At 32.8% G+C, this 19,847-nt stretch overlaps 1 protein-coding gene and 1 long non-coding RNA gene across 2 annotated transcripts; both read left to right on the top strand.

Annotated features, from left to right (window-relative positions):
• Positions 1-1,636: 1,636 nt before the first annotated feature.
• Positions 1,637-2,685, top strand: LOC136070760 (uncharacterized). Its single transcript, XR_010631991.1, has 2 exons — positions 1,637-1,764; positions 2,127-2,685. It is a non-coding gene; the product is annotated as an uncharacterized LOC136070760 (long non-coding RNA).
• A 10,130-nt stretch (positions 2,686-12,815) lies between these two features.
• LOC112003625 (uncharacterized) lies at positions 12,816-18,942 on the top strand. Its single transcript, XM_024035834.2, has 3 exons — positions 12,816-14,195; positions 16,692-16,950; positions 18,242-18,942. The coding sequence occupies exons 1-3, from the start codon at positions 13,072-13,074 to the stop codon at positions 18,419-18,421; spliced, it is 1,563 nt and encodes a 520-aa protein (XP_023891602.2). The 5' UTR covers positions 12,816-13,071; the 3' UTR covers positions 18,422-18,942.
• The last annotated feature ends 905 nt before the right edge of the window (positions 18,943-19,847 follow it).

The raw sequence follows: 19,847 nt of genomic DNA, 5'->3' as shown, positions 1-19,847 counted from the left end.
AGCGAAAGGTGGCTAGAGCATACTAAAATTTAGTACATATTTTAATCACCATCACTTCTTTCATCTTCCTTCAGACAAATATAGGGTTAATGTAGCAAAATAATATTAGCAATAAAAGCAAATTAAAGGGGTCTCATCTTCCTCCAAACAAATATAGGTTCATGTAGCATAAAATAGTAATAATAAATGTAAATTAAGGGGGGCCAAGATGGGTTTTGCGTTTTGCCCCTTTAGCATTGTACATAATACTTTTCACAAATAGTTGAGTTGGCAAGTTTTACTGACTCTTGAATGAGCTCACCATTGACAATACTTTTTAACCTGTCGATAACAACTTTCCACTTCATCAATTGTTAAATTTTTGTCTCATAAACTAATCGTCTAGCATTACTTGAATTGCATTTCTTTCTCAACCTATATCCTTGCAATGTTGAAGAAATAAGTACATATATTGGAGGTCATCTTTCCATTAAAAAAACAGGTTGTGGTTAGGACCAAACTAACATCCTAACCTTGGAGAGATTATTAAGTGAAAGGATATCATGTACTCAATACCCAACAAGCTCTCTCACAATACGTGAGCCCCCCACACACACTAGTGGAGTTCACATGTGAGGGAGACTTGTTGCATGCAACAAGTACAAGATATATCTTCTAGAATATTAAAGAAGTAACTAGGTGTCACTAGGGATACTACTTTTTTATGCGTCGTTTTTAATATTATTTTCTATTAATCTTCCTGTTGCAACATATCGGTCAAATCTTCATAATTAGACTGATATTTTTTTTTTTGTACATTTCATCATTATTTTTTTGGTAAGAAAATTTCATCCTCTTATTTATGGTCTTAGCCACCTGATTGACTGAATCAACATTTGTAGCTAGACTAGCTTACACTTTGAAAACTCTCTTTTTTTTTTGCAAGTCAATTACCCCAAAGTTTGGAAGCTAATGATTTTCATTCTTGTATGATTCGGACGGAGGAATCTCCTCCTTCGAGCATTGTTGGCAATGCTGTACTCACTTTATATACCAAATATATATACAATTTTTTATAATCTATGCATCTTTCTTATCCAACAAAAAAGAAACCCAATATTTTTTATTTATATATATATATAGTGTACTATGCGTATTAACATGATATTACGCTTATTATGGCTTAGTGGTACACATCAGGAATGAGATATTATACATTATGCTGGAAATTTAATCTGGGTTAGGAAGTTAGGATTGTTCTCTATCATTTGGACCTAAATCTTCTGATGGGTAGGTAGGCTCAGACAGGTAATTTTGGGAGAGATATATTTTTTGCCCCCAAGTCTTGTCCAGGGACCTTTACCCGGCCCAGTATGTATAAGTGGTGGGCTATCCTGATAAGGCCTTTGATTGATGGGTGATTATTGATCAACAATTGGGAGAGCCAGTGATCTTCTTTCTGGTCGGAATGCTGGGTTATTGCGTAGAAGTTGGGCCCATTAGATAGTTGATCATGGAAAAAGGGGCAGCTACATATTATAAAGAGATGCCCTTTTGTCACTTTTTGTGATGTAATTATCTCACGTCTCTTTCTCCTTTATTTCCTTTCTGCCAAATCTTTTTTAAATTATAGTAATCTATGCCTAGTATCATGTCCAAGAGTTTACTGCTGTGGGCAACCCTGCCTCCCAGTTGGTCAATCAGACATTCCTCGGTCAAGCACGGTAAAAATATACTGCCCCAGATGTGAAGATATCTACTACCCTCGATCCAAGTATCAAGGTAGTATCCTTTTATATTGTTGAAATATTTCATTGCTTACTGCATATATCCACTGGTTGCAATATGTGTCTCATGAATAGGCTCCCCTCCCTCTTTTCCCACTTTATCAGTTGCCTGTAAGTTTTAATGGCTAGAGGCTAGTCCAAAAGGCTCTTCTTTATAAAGGTTCCCTGTGTTATAAAATAAATAAATAAATAAACACTAGAATAAGTGTGATCATCATCATCATCATTGTTGCTGTTGTTTTTGTTTTTGTCATGAAAACAACATTAATACATATTTGGGTGTCCAATTCATTTTTAATGGCCGAACACTATGTGCCCTGGGGTTTTAAATATTTCCTAAGTTTCTTTAACTCTATCTAGACATTGATGGGGCCTATTTCGGAACCACATTCCCCCACCTCTTCTTGATGACATACGGGCACCTCAAGCCACAGAAGGCGGCACAGAGCTATGTTCAACGAGTGTTTGGATTCAAGATTCACAAGCCATGATGCTGGAATTCAAAACTCTCATTGGGCTGAGAGTTCATGCAAGTCTACTGCTTAGCTTTTGTGTGGAAGCTTTTAAGAATTCAGTGGAATTTGCAAAGTTTCCTTAAAATATGATATTTACCTTCCCCTACTTTATGTGTTCTGGAAAAATACTGTAAAGCCATGTGCAACCATTACAAGCAAGAATTTAGTTTCAATTTTAGATGTTTATCAGTAATCTTCTCTAGAACTATTTCATTTTTGGTAGTGTAGGTAATGAAATGGCCTTGTAGTGGATTGTTCCGTTGTTGCTTTTCTATTCTGGCATTAGCTTGGCAGTGTGTGATTGTTGGCAGTTATAAGTTAGAATTCCATCGTATGCTCAGATTCATCATTTTGTACTTTTTCATTAATTTTCTTACAGTTGAAGTTGATAATTTAAAATTTAATGCTGAACTCCGCAGTTGGATGTATGCACTTGTTGAAGTATAGCGTTATATTCATGTGAATAGAGATATGGTTTTCTTATGCTTAATGTAGTTCTACTCTCTAAATATTCTACTTGTCACCAAGAGTCCTGTAGTTCAGTTGTAAAGCCTACTCTCCTTTGTTAGACGAATTAGTGTTCGAATCCCTTCCCCCATTTTTGTAACTATGTCTGCATTTCAAGAATTCTGCCTCTCTCTCTCTCTCTCTCTCTCTCTCTCTCTCTCAAAAACCTTTTGAGTATTTTTAGAATGGAGGGAGAAGAGCGAAAGGTGGCTAGAGCATACTAAAATTTAGTACATATTTTAATCACCATCTCTTCTTTCATCTTCCTTCAGACAAATATAGGGTTAATGTAGCAAAATAATATTAGCAATAAAAGCAAATTAAAGGGGTCTCTTCTTCCTCCAAACAAATATAGGTTCATGTAGCATAAAATAGTAATAATAAATGTAAATTAAGGGGGGCTAAGATGGGTTTTGCGTTTTGCCCCTTTAGCATTGTACATAATATTTTTCACAAATAGTTGAGTTGGCAAGTTTTACTGTCTCTTGAATGAGCTCACCATTGACAATACTTTTTAACTTGTCGATAACAACTTTCTACTTCATCAATTGTTAAATTTTTGTCTCATAAACTAATTGTCTAGCATTACTTGAATTGCATTTCTTTCTCAACCTATATCCTTGCAATGTTGAAGAAATAAGTACATATATTGGAGGTCATCTTTCCATTAAAAAAACAGGTTGTGGTTAGGACCAAACTAACATCCTAACCTTGGAGAGATTATTAAGTGAAAGGATATCATGTACTCAATACCCAACAAGCTCTCTCACAATACGTGAGCCCCCCACACACACTAGTGGAGTTCACATGTGAGGGAGACTTGTTGCATGCAACAAGTACAAGATATATCTTCTAGAATATTAAAGAAGTAACTAGGTGTCACTAGGGATACTACTTTTTTATGCGTCGTTTTTAATATTATTTTCTATTAATCTTCCTGTTGCAACATATCGGTCAAATCTTCATAATTAGACTGATATTTTTTTTTTTGTACATTTCATCATTATTTTTTTGGTAAGAAAATTTCATCCTCTTATTTATGGTCTTAGCCACCTGATTGACTGAATCAACATTTGTAGCTAGACTAGCTTACACTTTGAAAACTCTCTTTTTTTTTTGCAAGTCAATTACCCCAAAGTTTGGAAGCTAATGATTTTCATTCTTGTATGATTCGGACGGAGGAATCTCCTCCTTCGAGCATTGTTGGCAATGCTGTACTCACTTTATATACCAAATATATATACAATTTTTTATAATCTATGCATCTTTCTTATCCAACAAAAAAGAAACCCAATATTTTTTATTTATATATATATATAGTGTACTATGCGTATTAACATGATATTACGCTTATTATGGCTTAGTGGTACACATCAGGAATGAGATATTATACATTATGCTGGAAATTTAATCTGGGTTAGGAAGTTAGGATTGTTCTCTATCATTTGGACCTAAATCTTCTGATGGGTAGGTAGGCTCGGACAGGTAATTTTGGGAGAGATATATTTTTTTGCCCCCAAGTCTTGTCCAGGGACCTTTACCCGGCCCAGTATGTATAAGTGGTGGGCTATCCTGATAAGGCCTTTGATTGATGGGTGATTATTGATCAACAATTGGGAGAGCCAGTGATCTTCTTTCTGGTCGGAATGCTGGGTTATTGCGTAGAAGTTGGGCCCATTAGATAGTTTGATCATGGAAAAAGGGGCAGCTACATATTATAAAGAGATGCCCTTTTGTCACTTTTTGTGATGTAATTATCTCACGTCTCTTTCTCCTTTATTTCCTTTCTGCCAAATCTTTTTTAAATTATAGTAATCTATGCCTAGTATCATGTTGAGTTTTCTGGTTGTTCATTCTGGTCCTACTTAACTGAGGCTCTTTTGGGGTTAATTCAGAAGTTTGGGTTGCACTAATATATGCTTTTCTTCTATGGTCATGCTGAGCTTTCTGGTTGTTCATTCTAGTCCTACTTAACTGAGGCTCTTGGGTTAATTCAGAAGTTTGGGTTGCACTAATATATGCTTTTCTTCTATGGTCTTTTTTATTTTATTTTATTTTATTTTTGTTGAGAACCTTTAATGGTCTAATTAACATGCATATATAACTACAAATCCTAAGATTGCAACTAAGAGAGTAAATTAAAAAGAAAAAGAAAAAATTTGTGGTTTTTATCTGGTTGACTTCTAAATGGTTTTCATACATGAACCATTATCGATATCCATCAAAGTTTTATGCATGGTTGTTAGAATCCCGACCCTAGTTCTTAGAATTATAAGATCTTACAATCCTATTCCATAAAAACAATTTAGATCTATGTAGAATCTTTTATGAGATAGGATAGTAATTAAGGATTTTATGGAGTAAGATTGTAGGATCATCATCTAGGATTGTGATCTCATGTAGATCCTACCCCATAGAATCAATTTGGGTCAGTGTGAATTGTTCATAATTTCTAAATAACAAAATCTACACCCATTAAAGTTGTTATAATTATTTGTAATTATGTCTCTCTATGGTGAGATTAGAGCTGTCTAGCCCTATTGATCAAGTTGTAATAGGTTTTGAAGGGTTTGACACTTCTCATTATTTTAATACAATTGAACCAATTGCAAGTTCTTCGTAACTTTGGAATTGGGATGGTTTTCTTTTTGTAGTCAATGTTAATTTTTTAATTTGGAACTTCATATATATTTTTGGCGTTGGAACTTGAAACATGTAAGTTTGAAATTTGAAGTTTGTCATTTATTCATATATTGGTAATATGTTATAAAGTAGTCAGTACCTTTTATAAGTAACTTGAGTCACATTTACTATCTTTCTTAAGATTATTTAACATATATTATCATTATTAATGATTTTTAATTATAATTTCTAAAGGAAAGTAAAATCTTTCAATTCTTGATCTGATTCAACGATCGGATCCGCGAATTCCTCTTGCTAATCCTACATGGGTTCCCAAGCTTGATTACCTTGGTTGAATGATTGCACAAATTCACTAAGTGACATCAACATATGTATGCCTCAGTAGTGTAGGAAAGGATAAGTTGACTTGATCTGTTGATCATATATAATCTTAGCCATACATAACTCTTGAACCTTTTCCCACAAAGTTTGAATTTGGATTTCCTTATATGATCCCTTTGAAAATGAAATCAACTAGAAAGTGGGTTTGATTCTATAGTATCAAATAGCAAGATCCCAATTCTATCGCATTCTCATACATGCATGTTTTTCATTATTATTCTTTTCCCCGTCCTTCCTTATCTTATGCACAATCCAAAATCTTGAAAAGGAAGACTCAGCAACAAAGACAGGGCGTTCTTTGTTTTTATTTTCCATTTAGTAATTGATAGCAGCAAAAGTGCAAAACTAGTAGGACATGATCACATGAACCTAGAAAGATGGTGTTGAAGTGTGTCCTACTGAGATTAGGGTACATTGGAGGGCGGGAAAAGATAAGGACAAGGGTGTGGATTATGTAATGTAAGTAAGGCAATGAAAAGGAGAGGCAAAGCGGGATAAGAACAAAGTAAGACTATTCAATTGCATTTTCTTTCATAGATGTGGAGGCTTCACCCTTTCAACTTTTCTCACAATCAATAAAATACTTGGCCAAAAAACAAAAACGCACACACAGAAAAGGAAGGGGTACGTATTGGTGTCTACCGGACTGTTCAAGCCTGATACCAACTACCAACTACCACTTATTAACTTATAGCGTGGCTATATAGAAAGTCACTCAGCTAGAATATAGGTGTACTGAACCAATTATGCTTTCATGTTGGTATCTTGGTGAAGCTCGTTGAAACCCTGATCCTTTTTCTTCAAGAAAGAAGAAATGAAAACGAAAAAAAAAACAAGGGCAATAATGACTTCCAACAAAATGATAAATTATTATAAGAAATGTTATTTTTGGTTGAGTGGATTTTAGAAATGATAGAAAATATAGTGGAGAAAATGGATGGGAGTAGCATTTGGCTTGGAGGGGAGAGAGAGGAAAAGGAAAAATGGTGGAGCCAACTATTTTTCCTCCAGCCCATCAAAAATTGACCTCTCCAAAATAAAGAGAAAAAGAGAACAAAAAATACATAATTTTGGACAAAAAAATCCTCCTCTAATGTTCAAATTTTCTTCATTTGATTTTTTTTTTTTTTTTTTAATGTTCATCATTTTTTCCTCATTTGTTTTGTGTTCTTGTGCTCTCTTTTTTTCTTTTTTTTTTTTTAATGAAGTGTCTATTTATATTAATTTTTTTAATAAAATATAATGTGCAAATTTTTTATCTAATAGGGCATGAGAGTAAATTTATACAAACTCTATTTTCTATCTTCCCATATTCTATCCTCCACCTTTGCTATTCTCTCAATTTTCTATTCTTCCACCATTTGTTAATAAACCATTTTAGGAAAAATTTTATGGAAAAAAAAAAATAATATTTTAACAATTTTTCTATTTCTTATAAAAGTGATATCAAAATTTTCCTAGAATAATTTATTAACAATTACCTTAAGATCACCCAACCCAATTATCATTTATCTTAAAAAGTTAAAGCATTAAAAAATGTGAATTTAATTATTTAATCATTATTGTAAGTTGAATATCATCTGAACATAACTTTATGCTCTAAATTAGGTGGCTATTTTTTGTATTATGGAGATTGGGCTGTGCACAGTACAAATACAGATGTGGAAGGAGATTGTGAAGCTGTGGTGAGAGTTTTGAATGGAGCATCAAGATGTGGAGTTATCCTCCTCAATGGGTCATATAATCAGAGAGGCTAGAGACGTTGCAAAACTCTTACAAGAGTGTCAATTTCATTATGTCGGAAGGACAATTCAGTCACCCACACCTTAACACTACTAATCCAACTCATATAATCTCTAAATTATTGGTTAAATGGAAGATGTATTACCAAATATTAAATGTTTTGTTAGCGCAGATTCAACACTAGTGGAATAAATTAGAGTCTTCTTTCTCTCTGTGTTTTTTTTTTTTTTTTTCTTTTTAAATCTATTATTAGGGGAGCTAATAATTGCACTTTAATTTTAATTTTTCTTATTAGTATCTTCTCCCCTAATAATTGCACTTGTAGCTTCAATTAATGGTTCAGCGAAAAACAAAACAAAATACTAATAATAAGTTGTTTATCTTGGAAAGGGTGTTGCATACTCGAATTTTTAAAACGAAAAGTTCTTATCACTCCACCAAAAGAAAGGATAAATAATAGTTTAGAATTCTTTGGGTGTATGGAGAAAGTTGAATTCAGCATAATCTTTTTCATTTGAATGACATTTGCATACGTGTTAGGTAGCTTGACATGGAGACATAATAATAGATATTGAGGATGAGGATCATGATACTTCTTTTATATAAAATCTCCAATAAGTAACATTACTTTTCTCGAAATATTATTGAGTACTCTTTTGGCACAACAGTTACTACTCCTATCCTATACACCAACAGTTGGACAGCATGAGAAAATATAAAAGTAGCCAATCCTGTCTACCAAAAAAAAAAAGTAGCCAATCCTCCTTTTCCTAGGATAGTTTAAGATGAAGCTTTAAACCTTTTTAAAAAATAATAAATAAATAAAGAAAAGACAAAGCCTAACTTTGACATGTATTGAAAAGAAGCTCAGTCTCTAAAACCTATATTCATGCAATTGTGAAGATAGATAAGTCTCCTAGCTACAACTTGAGGCAATAATAGAAGGCATCAAGACTCTTGCTTTAGAAATTGCATATTGCTCATTGCTTTAGATTCACAGGCAGGCCAATAGAGTATGTTATTGGAAATAATTTGGAGAAAAAAAAAGTTTTGATTCAACAATAAAAACTCTAAAAATTAAAAGGTGAAACTAGATATAAATAAGCCCAACTCTATAGTAGCGCCTACATTCTCAAGATTTTTTTTTTTTTTTTTTTTAAATTTCAAGATAGACAATGACTTATAAACCCAAAGCAAAACTCACTTGTAACTAATGTGTGACAAACAACAAAGAGCAAATTTGAACACACATACACGCCATTACATGTGGCCAAAGAACTTTATCCTTGAAGGTTGATGGCTATTTTTTTTCTCCCTTTTATCCTTTCTTTGTTCCCTCAAGTCTAGTGGCTGCCTTGAGAGAAGGTTGTGGCCCTTAATTTGTTGTATGCTTCTTTTTTCTTCTTGTTGTTTCTTAGTTTGTTTTCTACTCTTTTTTTTGTTGTTTTTATTTTTGTATCATTAACGATTGTTCTCCATTTCTCTAGTTATAATCTTACATTCATCCCCCCAAAAAAAGAAAAAAAAAAAAAAAAAAAAAAAAAAAGAGTACTACTACACAATCAAATTATCAAACTACACCGAAGAGAAAAAAGGCCATAATTACTATTTAGTTTTGAAAAAGACAAAAGATAAATGGTTGAAATGTAATTTTTTACGAATCTAAAATATATAGGATATCGCGTTATTTTTAATCTAATCCTTTAAAATTGTTAAAATTATTGATAGCAACTTAAATTTTAAACGAGATCACCATTATTATAAAATGTAAATCTTCATTATGAATTAACTATCTGGTCTTTTCTCAGAAAAAAAAAAATATATATATATATATATATCTGGTCAATTTCAAAGCGAAATAGAAAAGATTATAATTCAAAGGATATCCCACAATTAAAGGTCGATGATATAGATAGACATACATAGTCATAGTCCTTTCGGCTGACTCAGTACAGAAGCTAGCTAGCTCCATCTATTTTAAGTTATTAGCCCAATTTGTTCATTGCTGACTGGAATAAGACATCTCACCTTAATGCATTAACCATTTATTGGTTTGAATTTTATCTACTGGTCGACAATTTTGACTAATACAATGACCCTAGCTTCAACTCTATCATTATGCATGCATCTTAGTTATGGCTTTTATCGTTTTAACTTTTAATAAATTTTTTTTTTTTGAAACTTACTTTTAATATTATTAATATCCCTTTACATAATTACATTCACTGTATGCCATTTAATCCACTTGATAGTCTATACCAGGAAATGGCAAATATCAAACATGTAGAATTTTGTTCCAAAAAAAAAAAAAAAGGAGTTCCTAGAGCATTCACATCTTTCTTAAATTAAAAAAAAAAAAAAAAAAAAAAAAACATTAGAGCACTCACATAGTAAGTATATAATAGAAAAAAAGGGTAAAATTTATATATTTTCCTAAAAATAACCCACATTAATGAATATATAATTACGTAAATTTACACGTTTACTACAGTAGTAGTATAAATTTACGCTAACACTTTTTATTTTATATTTGCTTTTTTTATTATTCTTTTACTTATCCCAAAAATAAAGAAAAAAAAATGAATAGTAGTTATTGTATGGGAGTAAAGAGAAACAATTAAAAAAAAGAAAAATTAATATTTTAATAAAATGTACTGTAAAATAGATAATCTAATATGAAATATTTAAAAATATATATGTAAAATAGAAAAATAGGTTATTATGCTATAAAATAGACAAAAAAATTTACATAAGCTAATACGAATCCAAAAATACCTTCTGAGTATCTTGTACAAAAATTATAGACGAGTGTCTTGTAACTTTTTTTTTTTTTTGGCTAAATAAATGAGTGTCTTGTACTTGTAATATTGAAATAAATTTAAGGCATGAAATAGGATGCTTTTTAGATTTTGTATGCGTGACCCAATTCTTTCATTTTCTTCATGGAAAAGATAAAAGTAGAGTGGCGTTTCCGTAAATATTTGTGCGGTAGTTTACCCTTCTCTTCTAGGTTCTAGCTGTTGATTCGATGCCACATAGACTAACGGAACAGTTAACCGTTAACGGGAGCTACAGCTTTTGAAACGGTCTTCTGTCGTTTCCCGCAAGTGAAGTTGATATTTGAGAAGAGGAGAAGCGACCACCCTCCAAGGTCAACTCAACCTAACTTTTAGCTACCACCCTTGAACCTAACTCAATTTACAAAAATTCCTAGCTGCCTTTTTTCTCACTTAAGGCTGTGTTTGTTTCGTGTAAAACGTTTTTTAAAAAAACATATTTTTAAAAATGTTATTTTTAAAAAAAAAAAATATTTTTAAGTGTTTGCTAAATATCACTAGTATTCTAATTAATTTGAGTTCTAACTTTTAATAAGAACTCTTATGTCATGAATTTAAAATAATATATTATTTAATAAGATTTAATCTAGAGTGCTCATATAAAAAAAGATTTAATCTATAGTGTTATACTTCAACTGACTTTTTTTTTTTGTTATTTATAATGAAAATGTTTAGGGTTTAAATTTTTCATATCTCAATTATTGAATTATATATATATATATTTTAATTTTACAAGAGCTGTCAAATTTCAATAAACTAAAAAAAACTTATGCATTTGAAATAAAATTTCAAATTTCATTTGAAAAATGTGTACTAAAAAAATTGCATTTGAAAAGAATTAAAAAAAAAAATTATACCCATAGACAAATCGCATTTGAAAAATGAGTACTTTTCGTATTTTTATTTTTTATGTAATCCATTTAATTCAAATTCCTCCCTTCAAAATACTTCCACTCAAATGAACTATTGACAATTTCATATAATTCTTTACTATTATTTTCTATGCAGAAAATATTATAATAGAATCCAACAATATATTAACTGAAAGTTTAGTTTATACTAAGAAATCCTCTAGACGTGCTATATTCCGAAGTTTATTTTGTTTTATGATAATGATCTTGTTACAACTTGTTCAAATATTTATTTTCTATTTAAAGTTTATTGATTCATTTTTTATATGACCATTATTAATTTGTCAAGACATAAGAAAGTAGTCTATTGTGAGTGGTAAATAATTATTTTCATATAGACCTATCATTTTTGTTCTATCATTCACAATTAATCACTTTAAAATTGTGACACAAGTTGTGTCCCTAGTTTTTTTTTTTTTTTTCCTCTCTTATTGATTGACAGATGGCCTTGGATTTTTTAAAATTAAAATTAAAATATTATAAATGGCAGGAAACTTTTAACATGGGATAGTATTAAACTCATTTTTAAGGTTTGACTAAGAAAGCTATCAGCAACATAAGATACAAGAAAGCAGGGCAAAGTACCATAAAGGCCAAGTAAAAGGCATGATCTTAACCCAATTAAATACTTGCTGACAAAAAAAGTGAGTAGTTTAATGATTATACCATTTTTCGATATGGTTCATGTGATATTCTTATAATGAAAGATGGATGTACATTATTAAAAAATATATTTATTAGAATCAAAGATGGATGTGCCTTAGTTGCTCTATCTTGTTTTTTATTATGATTGTTACTTTAGTTACTACTTAGTTTAAGTGATAAGATCTAGCTAGTGACAGAATATACATCAATTCAATCTCTTCAATAAATCAATAGAGTATGTAACAATGTACACTGTATCTACCTTTTGGTCTCTCTCTCTCTCTCTCTTGACTACCCAATAAAAAGATGGAAAATCTAAAAATACAAAATTATTTATTACTATTAACATAATCTATTGAAATTAATATTATAGTAATAAAAGCTTTCTTTAAAAAAAAAATGTATATAGTAATAAAAGTAATGTCATTAATGAACTCATATAAAAGTGACGTTTCAATTATAACTTATTATCTTATCAAATTATGGAAAAAAAATTGTATTCTTAACATTATCATTGTCGTTTTAACAGGCTTTTTTTTAAGGTATCGATTAGTTAATCCCATAAACAATATGGTGGTTTCTTAAGGGAGGATAAAGTTGCACTATTGCACCTTAAGATAAGACACCTAAACACTCTTGGCTGTTGACAATGAAGCTAAAGTTGGTAGCTTTATATTACATCGCCTGTCTTTGAGCTTCTTGCGTAAGAAGAAGACTGGCTAATCCCTAAGTTGAATGATACATAAACTTTCAAGACCAAAACTTTACAGTTAAAATTAAAATACAAACATGAGTGGCATATCCGTGAATTAGATAAAAGGCAGGGTCTAATCATAAGAAGAACACCTATTTCTTTATCCGCAGAGGCTCATTCTCCAAACATTGTGAGCTCTCTCTCTCTCCCATCTGATTTGGGTTTTATCTATTTTATCTTTGCAAAAGCCAGACATGAAAAACCAGAACCAACTGTAAATTACACGCAGATTTTCATATACTATAATTACTCCCAGGAACCTCACTCGCTCAGAAAATTAAGGAAACAAAATCCACTAAATTACACTCTGTCTCTCTCTTATATATACACACACGCACGCACAGATAGAATTTTGATTTGTGTATGTAAATGCATCAGAAGAAACCTGAAATTCAAATCGGAAAAGAAAGCAAAGGCATCTCTTCCGATTTGAACCAAATTTCACCAGTTTTGTCTCCTCCAATTCGTCAAAAACAGTTCCAAATCCAAAGCCAAAGCCAAAGCCATAGCCATATCCAATCAAATCCACATCAAAGCACCAGCCACTTCTTTCCCAACCAATTCCAACCCCACCAAAACCAAAACCAAAACCAAAGCCAGTTTCAGCATGAACCCATTTCCAACAATTCCTCAAAAGGCAAAACCCTTCATTCCACACCCCACAAGAGGCCTATTATGATCCAATCACCTTCCACACTTTCCCACTCTCCATCACTATCCTCTGTCAACCATTACAATCACAAAACCTTGGGCATACAATCTTCATCGCAATCTTTTTCATGTTTTACTGCTGCTTATCTAATCTCCCTTTCCCAAAAGTTACTGGCTTTGAAGGTTTTCCGAGCTCATTATCACTTTGTTATCCTCCTTTCCTTACCTTCCCTTTACTACTTCGTCTCCAGTCCACGCCGCTGTTTTATCCTTGATTTCCTTGCTTTGCTAGCTTTCTTAGCTGCCCTTTTGATTTCTCTCAATCTTGCCCTTCCTCGCCTTCCTTCGATTCGATTATTCTTTGCCCGGTCATTCCCAATTAGGCTTTGTTCATCTTCTTATGCCTCAAAGCCATCTCATCCTGTTATTTGGTCAATTGGGTCGAAGCCCAAATCGGTAAAAAAGCCGAATTCGGGGTCTTGGGAGCAAGTTTACAGGAATGGGGATGTTTATGAGGGTGAATTCCATAAGGGAAAGTGTTCTGGAAGTGGGGTTTATTACTATCATATGAGTGGGAGGTATGAGGGGGATTGGATTGATGAGAAGTATGATGGATATGGAGTTGAGACGTGGGCAAAAGGAAGCCGGTATCGCGGGCAGTATAGGCAGGGATTGAGGCATGGGATTGGGGTGTATAGGTTCTACACTGGTGATGTTTATGCTGGAGAATGGTCTAATGGGCAGTGTCATGGGTCTGGAGTCTATACTTGTCAGGATGGGAGCCACTATGTTGGGGAATTCAAGTGGGGTGTTAAACACGGGCTTGGTCATTACCATTTCAGGTAAGTTTTTTTTGTGGTTTCCATTAATGGATTGCATTGGATTCTTTTGTTGTTGTATTTGGTACATTGCTGATGCTTGAATTTTAGCTTATCCAAACTGCAGAATATTTGTTTACAAGGATTTTAGTAGGTTACTAGCGGATAATGTTTTCCTCACCGAGGGGTAAATTGTGTTTTCTCTGATTTTTAGGGTTGTTCAAATATAGAATCTTGTTCTGGAGTTTGATTCTATGCTCCTAGCTGATTTCGGTCTATGATACCTATATCTACCTTGATCAAGTTCTTACTTATGCCTTCCATTTATAAATCTGTTTGCATTGCGTGCAAATATAGGTGAAACTAACACTGGTAATGAATTGGATGAATCCTAATCTACACATTCCCTTCCATTTAAAACTTCGTGTAATAATCTAGGTGTTTTTTACCTTTTTTATACAGAAAGTATGGCAACACTGTTTTTTTCAGGGCTACAGAATTAGGGGGTAGCTGGTTTAGTGCATCATATAGATTAGAAATTTGGTCAACTAAGTTTGTTTGTTTCATTCCTGAGTTCTTAAATTGAATACCCAAGTTTTGTTAGCTTTTGATTGTGTGATCTAATGGATCCTGCACATAAATTTGTTATTTTCCCTGTTTGTGTTTCATTTTTGAAAATTATTGGACTGTCACTATTCAAGCTACCTCCAGCATGTGTTAGAACATCACATCTAAAAATTTTCAGGTTTTAAGCATTCCTATGGTTGCCATTTGTAACTTTCATTGCTGTTCACATATATTCTTTAAAGGTCTAAACAATATCTATATCCTCTTTACATTTCCTGCTTAGCAGTGAATATGGTGATTGTTTTAAGTTTCAGCTGGTCATTTGAAATTCCATTGTTTCAATGAGTGTTATTTTGTCTACTTAACTAAATATGCAATATGTTTTCACATGCTGAAGGGAAACTCTTAGGGTTTTACACTGTAACTACCCAACAGATGTATTTATGGTCATAGACTACATTGTAATTGGCATTGAATTGCTGCTCAATTATTTATATGGCATCCTATACTTTATAAAAGTAATTATTGTTCAACAAATAATTGAAAATGTTTCCAAGTCTAACCATCATGATATATTTCTACTTGGCTGCCTGATGCACATTTCTTAGCAAGCATTTGCTGTGTCACAAACAATTACAGAATTCTTGGGACCATATTTCATCTGTTGTCACTCTTTGTTGATTTTGTTTTGAAGATGCCAAGTCAGAAAACTTGGTAGTTTTTTATACCAGCACCTGTATCAGAATCCTTGTATGGTTGGGCTGGACTAATTATAGTTTCCTCATAACCCCCTTCCCCCCAACCTTATTAACCTATGGATGATCCTGCTTAAACACTATATAAATATCTTTTTGATGTAAGTTATTGAATTAGGCCTTATTCACCACCATTCTGGCACCTAACTTCCATATGCCCAAAATAGTTTCCATTACCATTCTTGTAATTAGCAATAGGCCAAATGGGACTTCCACCTTATGTCCATATTCCCAAGGAATTTTATAACAAGCTTACTGCAGGAAATTCTGTTTCAGTGTCAAACACGTAAAGAACTGTAGACAAGCAAAACTGGACATACTTATATGCTGTATACATGGATGTGTTATATTTGATTTGAATTGACATGGATGTGTTATATTTGATTTGAATTGACAATAGGAAACTGTGGATGCTTTAATCCTGACTTTCTGGGTAATTTAAGAATGAGCTGTTTTTAAAAAATGTGAGTCAAACATTTAAATCTCAAATTTATATAGGTTCATGTTTTGCAAAATAAATCTTGGATAAGCTGATTAACATCATATTACAATATATTGACGGATAGCTAAAGAATACAAAAAATCAAGTACAAAATAGTGTAAATTAAGTAGAATATATTCATTATATTGATGATTAAGCAATTAAAACTAACTATTGGATTTGTGTAGGCTTATGATTTGGATAATTCATATTTGCATGAGCTAAAAAACATGTGGATACTATTAAGATCTTGCCTGATGCCTGATGCATGAAAATTGTTAAACTTCATTTGAATAATGTTAATGCCAATATCATATGTAGAAGATGCAGATATTTTCTTCATTAGAAAGCAATAGCTAGTCTGATTTTAAGTTCTACTTCAGTATGTGATTTCATGTTCATTTGCTTTGAATATCTAAGAATTTGCCATGCAAAGGGGCTACTGACTTATCTTGAGGAATAGCTAGCCAACATCTTGTGACAGTTAATCAATGGATTAGTCACAAATCACAATCATCTCTTAGTTGCATTACATCAAGGCTTTCTTTTAACTGGCGTCATTCCTGATCTGAGATAGCAGTTTACTTACCTGTGGCAGTTTCAATTGTATAAAGAATACTGTTCTGATCATTGTGTTATATAAACACATGGCCAGATACTAATTGCAATTTTTTATGATGGGGCATTCATGCTAATGTGCTTCCTATATTAATGCAGGAATGGGGACACATATGCTGGGGAATATTTTGCAGACAAAATGCATGGTTTTGGAGTCTATCAGTTTGGAAATGGGCATCGGTATGAGGGAGCCTGGCATGAGGGAAGGAGGCAGGGACTTGGTATGTACACCTTCAGGAACGGGGAGACACAATCTGGTCATTGGCAAAATGGGGTTCTTGACGTTCCTTGCGTGCAACTAACCCATCCCGAATCTCCCTATGCTGTCAGCCATACCAAAGTTCTCAATGCAGTCAAGGTATATGTGGTTTTTTACCTTATGAAATGATATTCCTGTGCAAAGAAAAACCACTAAATAAAATGAAATCCAGAATCAGTAAAGCTTATCACTATTTACACTTACCTCTACTCCTAACTTGACAAAAATATTGATAAAAACTTGTCCTTTAATTTTATGATTAGAATCCCCAAAACCTGATCATCGGCCATTTTTGTCCTCACTTCTATGCCTGAGGGAAAAATCTCTCTCTCTCTCTCTCTCATATTGGAGAACCTGAAATTTTTTTTAAGCAGCTGCTGTTGGCCATTGCCTCCCACCAGTGTTATAATCTCTCCCACAGCCCACAAAAGCAAGTGCCATGTGCACTAGGTATGACCATTGTTAAGAAACTAACGCATCCCCTAGGGCAAACCTATAAGTTATAACCTCAACCACCACCTAATTCTTATGAGGGAAAAAAAGCTGCTGACATTCTGAAATCAAAATCACTCCTGTTCTCCATAGGTTTCACTTGTTCCAAAGTCCATATCATTGTCTGCATTTCTAGAATGAGAATCTGAATATCCTAAGTGCGTTCAGAATGGAAACCTTCAAAAATAAATGCCTCCCGACAAAATGTTAAATGTTAACCAAAAAAAGTAAAGAATTTTAGATGTTTAACCATTTTGCCACCAAAGATGCTCCAAATGGGTGAGAGAGACAAAGTTGCCTGGATGACCCCCCCCTCCCCCCCCCCCCCCAAAAAAAAAGGTTGCTGGGCTGGAAATATTACACGCTTTTTCATTGTAAGGGCAACTTTGCATTTTATTTAATGAAGTAAATGGTGGAGCTTGAGAGTACTGCAGGGGAGCATGAATTACTCCTCCCCAAGTGAAATTGAACTGTATATAGTATATGTAGGATATGTAGGATATAAATTATATGTGGAAGGTAAACTAATGGCTAAGATTACCATGCTTGCAGAGGATAAAGCTCTTTCCTCTGCACAATAGCTGATTGGCTGGAAAACATACAATTGAGGTGTTTTCTTTGTCCAGTCAAGGTGTATTAAGCAGTCAAAGGTGGGACATATCTGTGGTGTTTAGTTCTTTTCTGAAGGACATGGAACCTAGATTGTGTTTGGTTTGTTTTATGATTAGTTTCAGATAGCTGTCCACTGGGGTTGTGGAGAGCAGCTCAAAGCCAAAATGCAAACAGAACTTTAATAGGCTTGTTATACAGTTGCATTTTTTGTCAGTCTGTTTGAAACATAGACAACCTTAATTATTGAAACAAGTAACAACTTCTAATTGAGGTGTGTTATGAGCAGGAAGCACAGAAAGCTGCTGAGAAGGCATTTAATGCGGGAAAGGTGGACGAAAGGGTGAAGAAGGCTGTTGCAGCAGCTAATAAAGCAGCAAATGCAGCAAGAGTTGCAGCTGTAAAGGCAGTCCAAAACCAAATGCGTCTTAGTAACAACAACTATGGGACGCCAATTCCATGTGTCTGATCCTGAAAGACTTTTCATCATCAGCATCATGCTTTCACTACAAAATGCCCACTTGCATCTGTTTTCACATGAGATAAAGTTTAAGATGCACAAGTTTTCAAGAATGCTGCAAAATGCCAAAATGATTTACTTTTATTGTATCCATTACTCTTTTTACTTTTGCCGTTAATTCTCCCATTTTAGCGCTGCGCATGCTGGGTTCCTGCTTGGAACCACATTCAGTCATTGGAATAAATGGCTGATTGTGGAGCAAGTTGGTTCCTGCATTTTTCTGGCTTCAATAATTGTACATAGGATTTCTGAGGTTTGAGTGAAGACTGGCACTGAGGTGCCTTCGTTTAGCGTTGGGTTTGCTGCCTTCACAATCACAAATTTAGCATTGTCTTGTAAATGTAAATATCATGTATTAGCTGGTGATCGGATAAAATAGCCCAGCCAAAGTTGTGTACAGTACTTTATTTTTTTTTTTTAAATGAAGAAAAGATCTGATCTTTCTAAGATCAGGATGCTATAGTGGATCATAGGATTGGGTTATAAATCATAAGATTCTACATATTTTCATATTTAAAACAAAAAATAAATTGGTAGTGACTTTGTATGTTGAATAATTACACAAATTATGAATTTATCCATAGAAAAATAAAGATTTGCATTAATTTTGCCTCAGTTTGAATACCAATGAAAAATGAAAATTATTTCACTATTGGGCTTATTTTTGTTAATCTTCATGGATTTTACTGTACTTTTTTAGTATTATTCATGAGTTTCATTGTATTATTTCAGCTAACTTTTATCTTTATCTGCAGTATTTTAAGTAATAAGTTTTCAGTTTTAGCAAAATAAGTGGTATTCAAACAGATCCTTAATGTAATTTGTATGTTATACATTATCGGGTTTGTAGTTGTCAATATTATTCGATATTCGATAGCATATCATGTACAAAAAAGTTTCTTAACGGAAGTGGTCATGAATCATATGATACATAGATGTGCATCATATGAATTATATTGTATAGTAAAATTTTACGTATCGTATGATACATAAACATGTTTGTTTAAAATAGATATTTGTTAAAATTTGTATTGAGTCCAACAAGTTACTAAACTTGTTTTTAACCCGAATTATTGGTATACTTAACGCAAAAAAAATATTTTAACAAAATTTTCCTCTCCCCTACAAAATTTGGACTACACACTTGACAATTGATACTTCACATTCATACTTGCAAATTTCTTCTCTCTATTATAAATAAGTTATTAAATGAGAACATGATTATTTTCTATTTTTGCTATTATTGTTTTTAAGTCAAAGAAGCTAGAATGTTCAGAAAAAAAAAAATAAATAAAAGAACTAAAAGAGATAATAATTGTTGATGAAAAAAAAAAAAAAAACTCAATGAATAAATAATTTTGCAAAATAATGAACA

This window comes from Quercus suber, unplaced genomic scaffold (genome assembly GCF_002906115.3).
Source record: "Quercus suber isolate HL8 unplaced genomic scaffold, Cork oak 2.0 scaffold_258, whole genome shotgun sequence".
Classification (NCBI taxonomy): Eukaryota; Viridiplantae; Streptophyta; class Magnoliopsida; order Fagales; family Fagaceae; genus Quercus; species Quercus suber.
The sequence above is the reverse complement of the archived record's forward strand: the minus strand, read 5'-3'. Positions and strand labels throughout refer to the sequence as shown.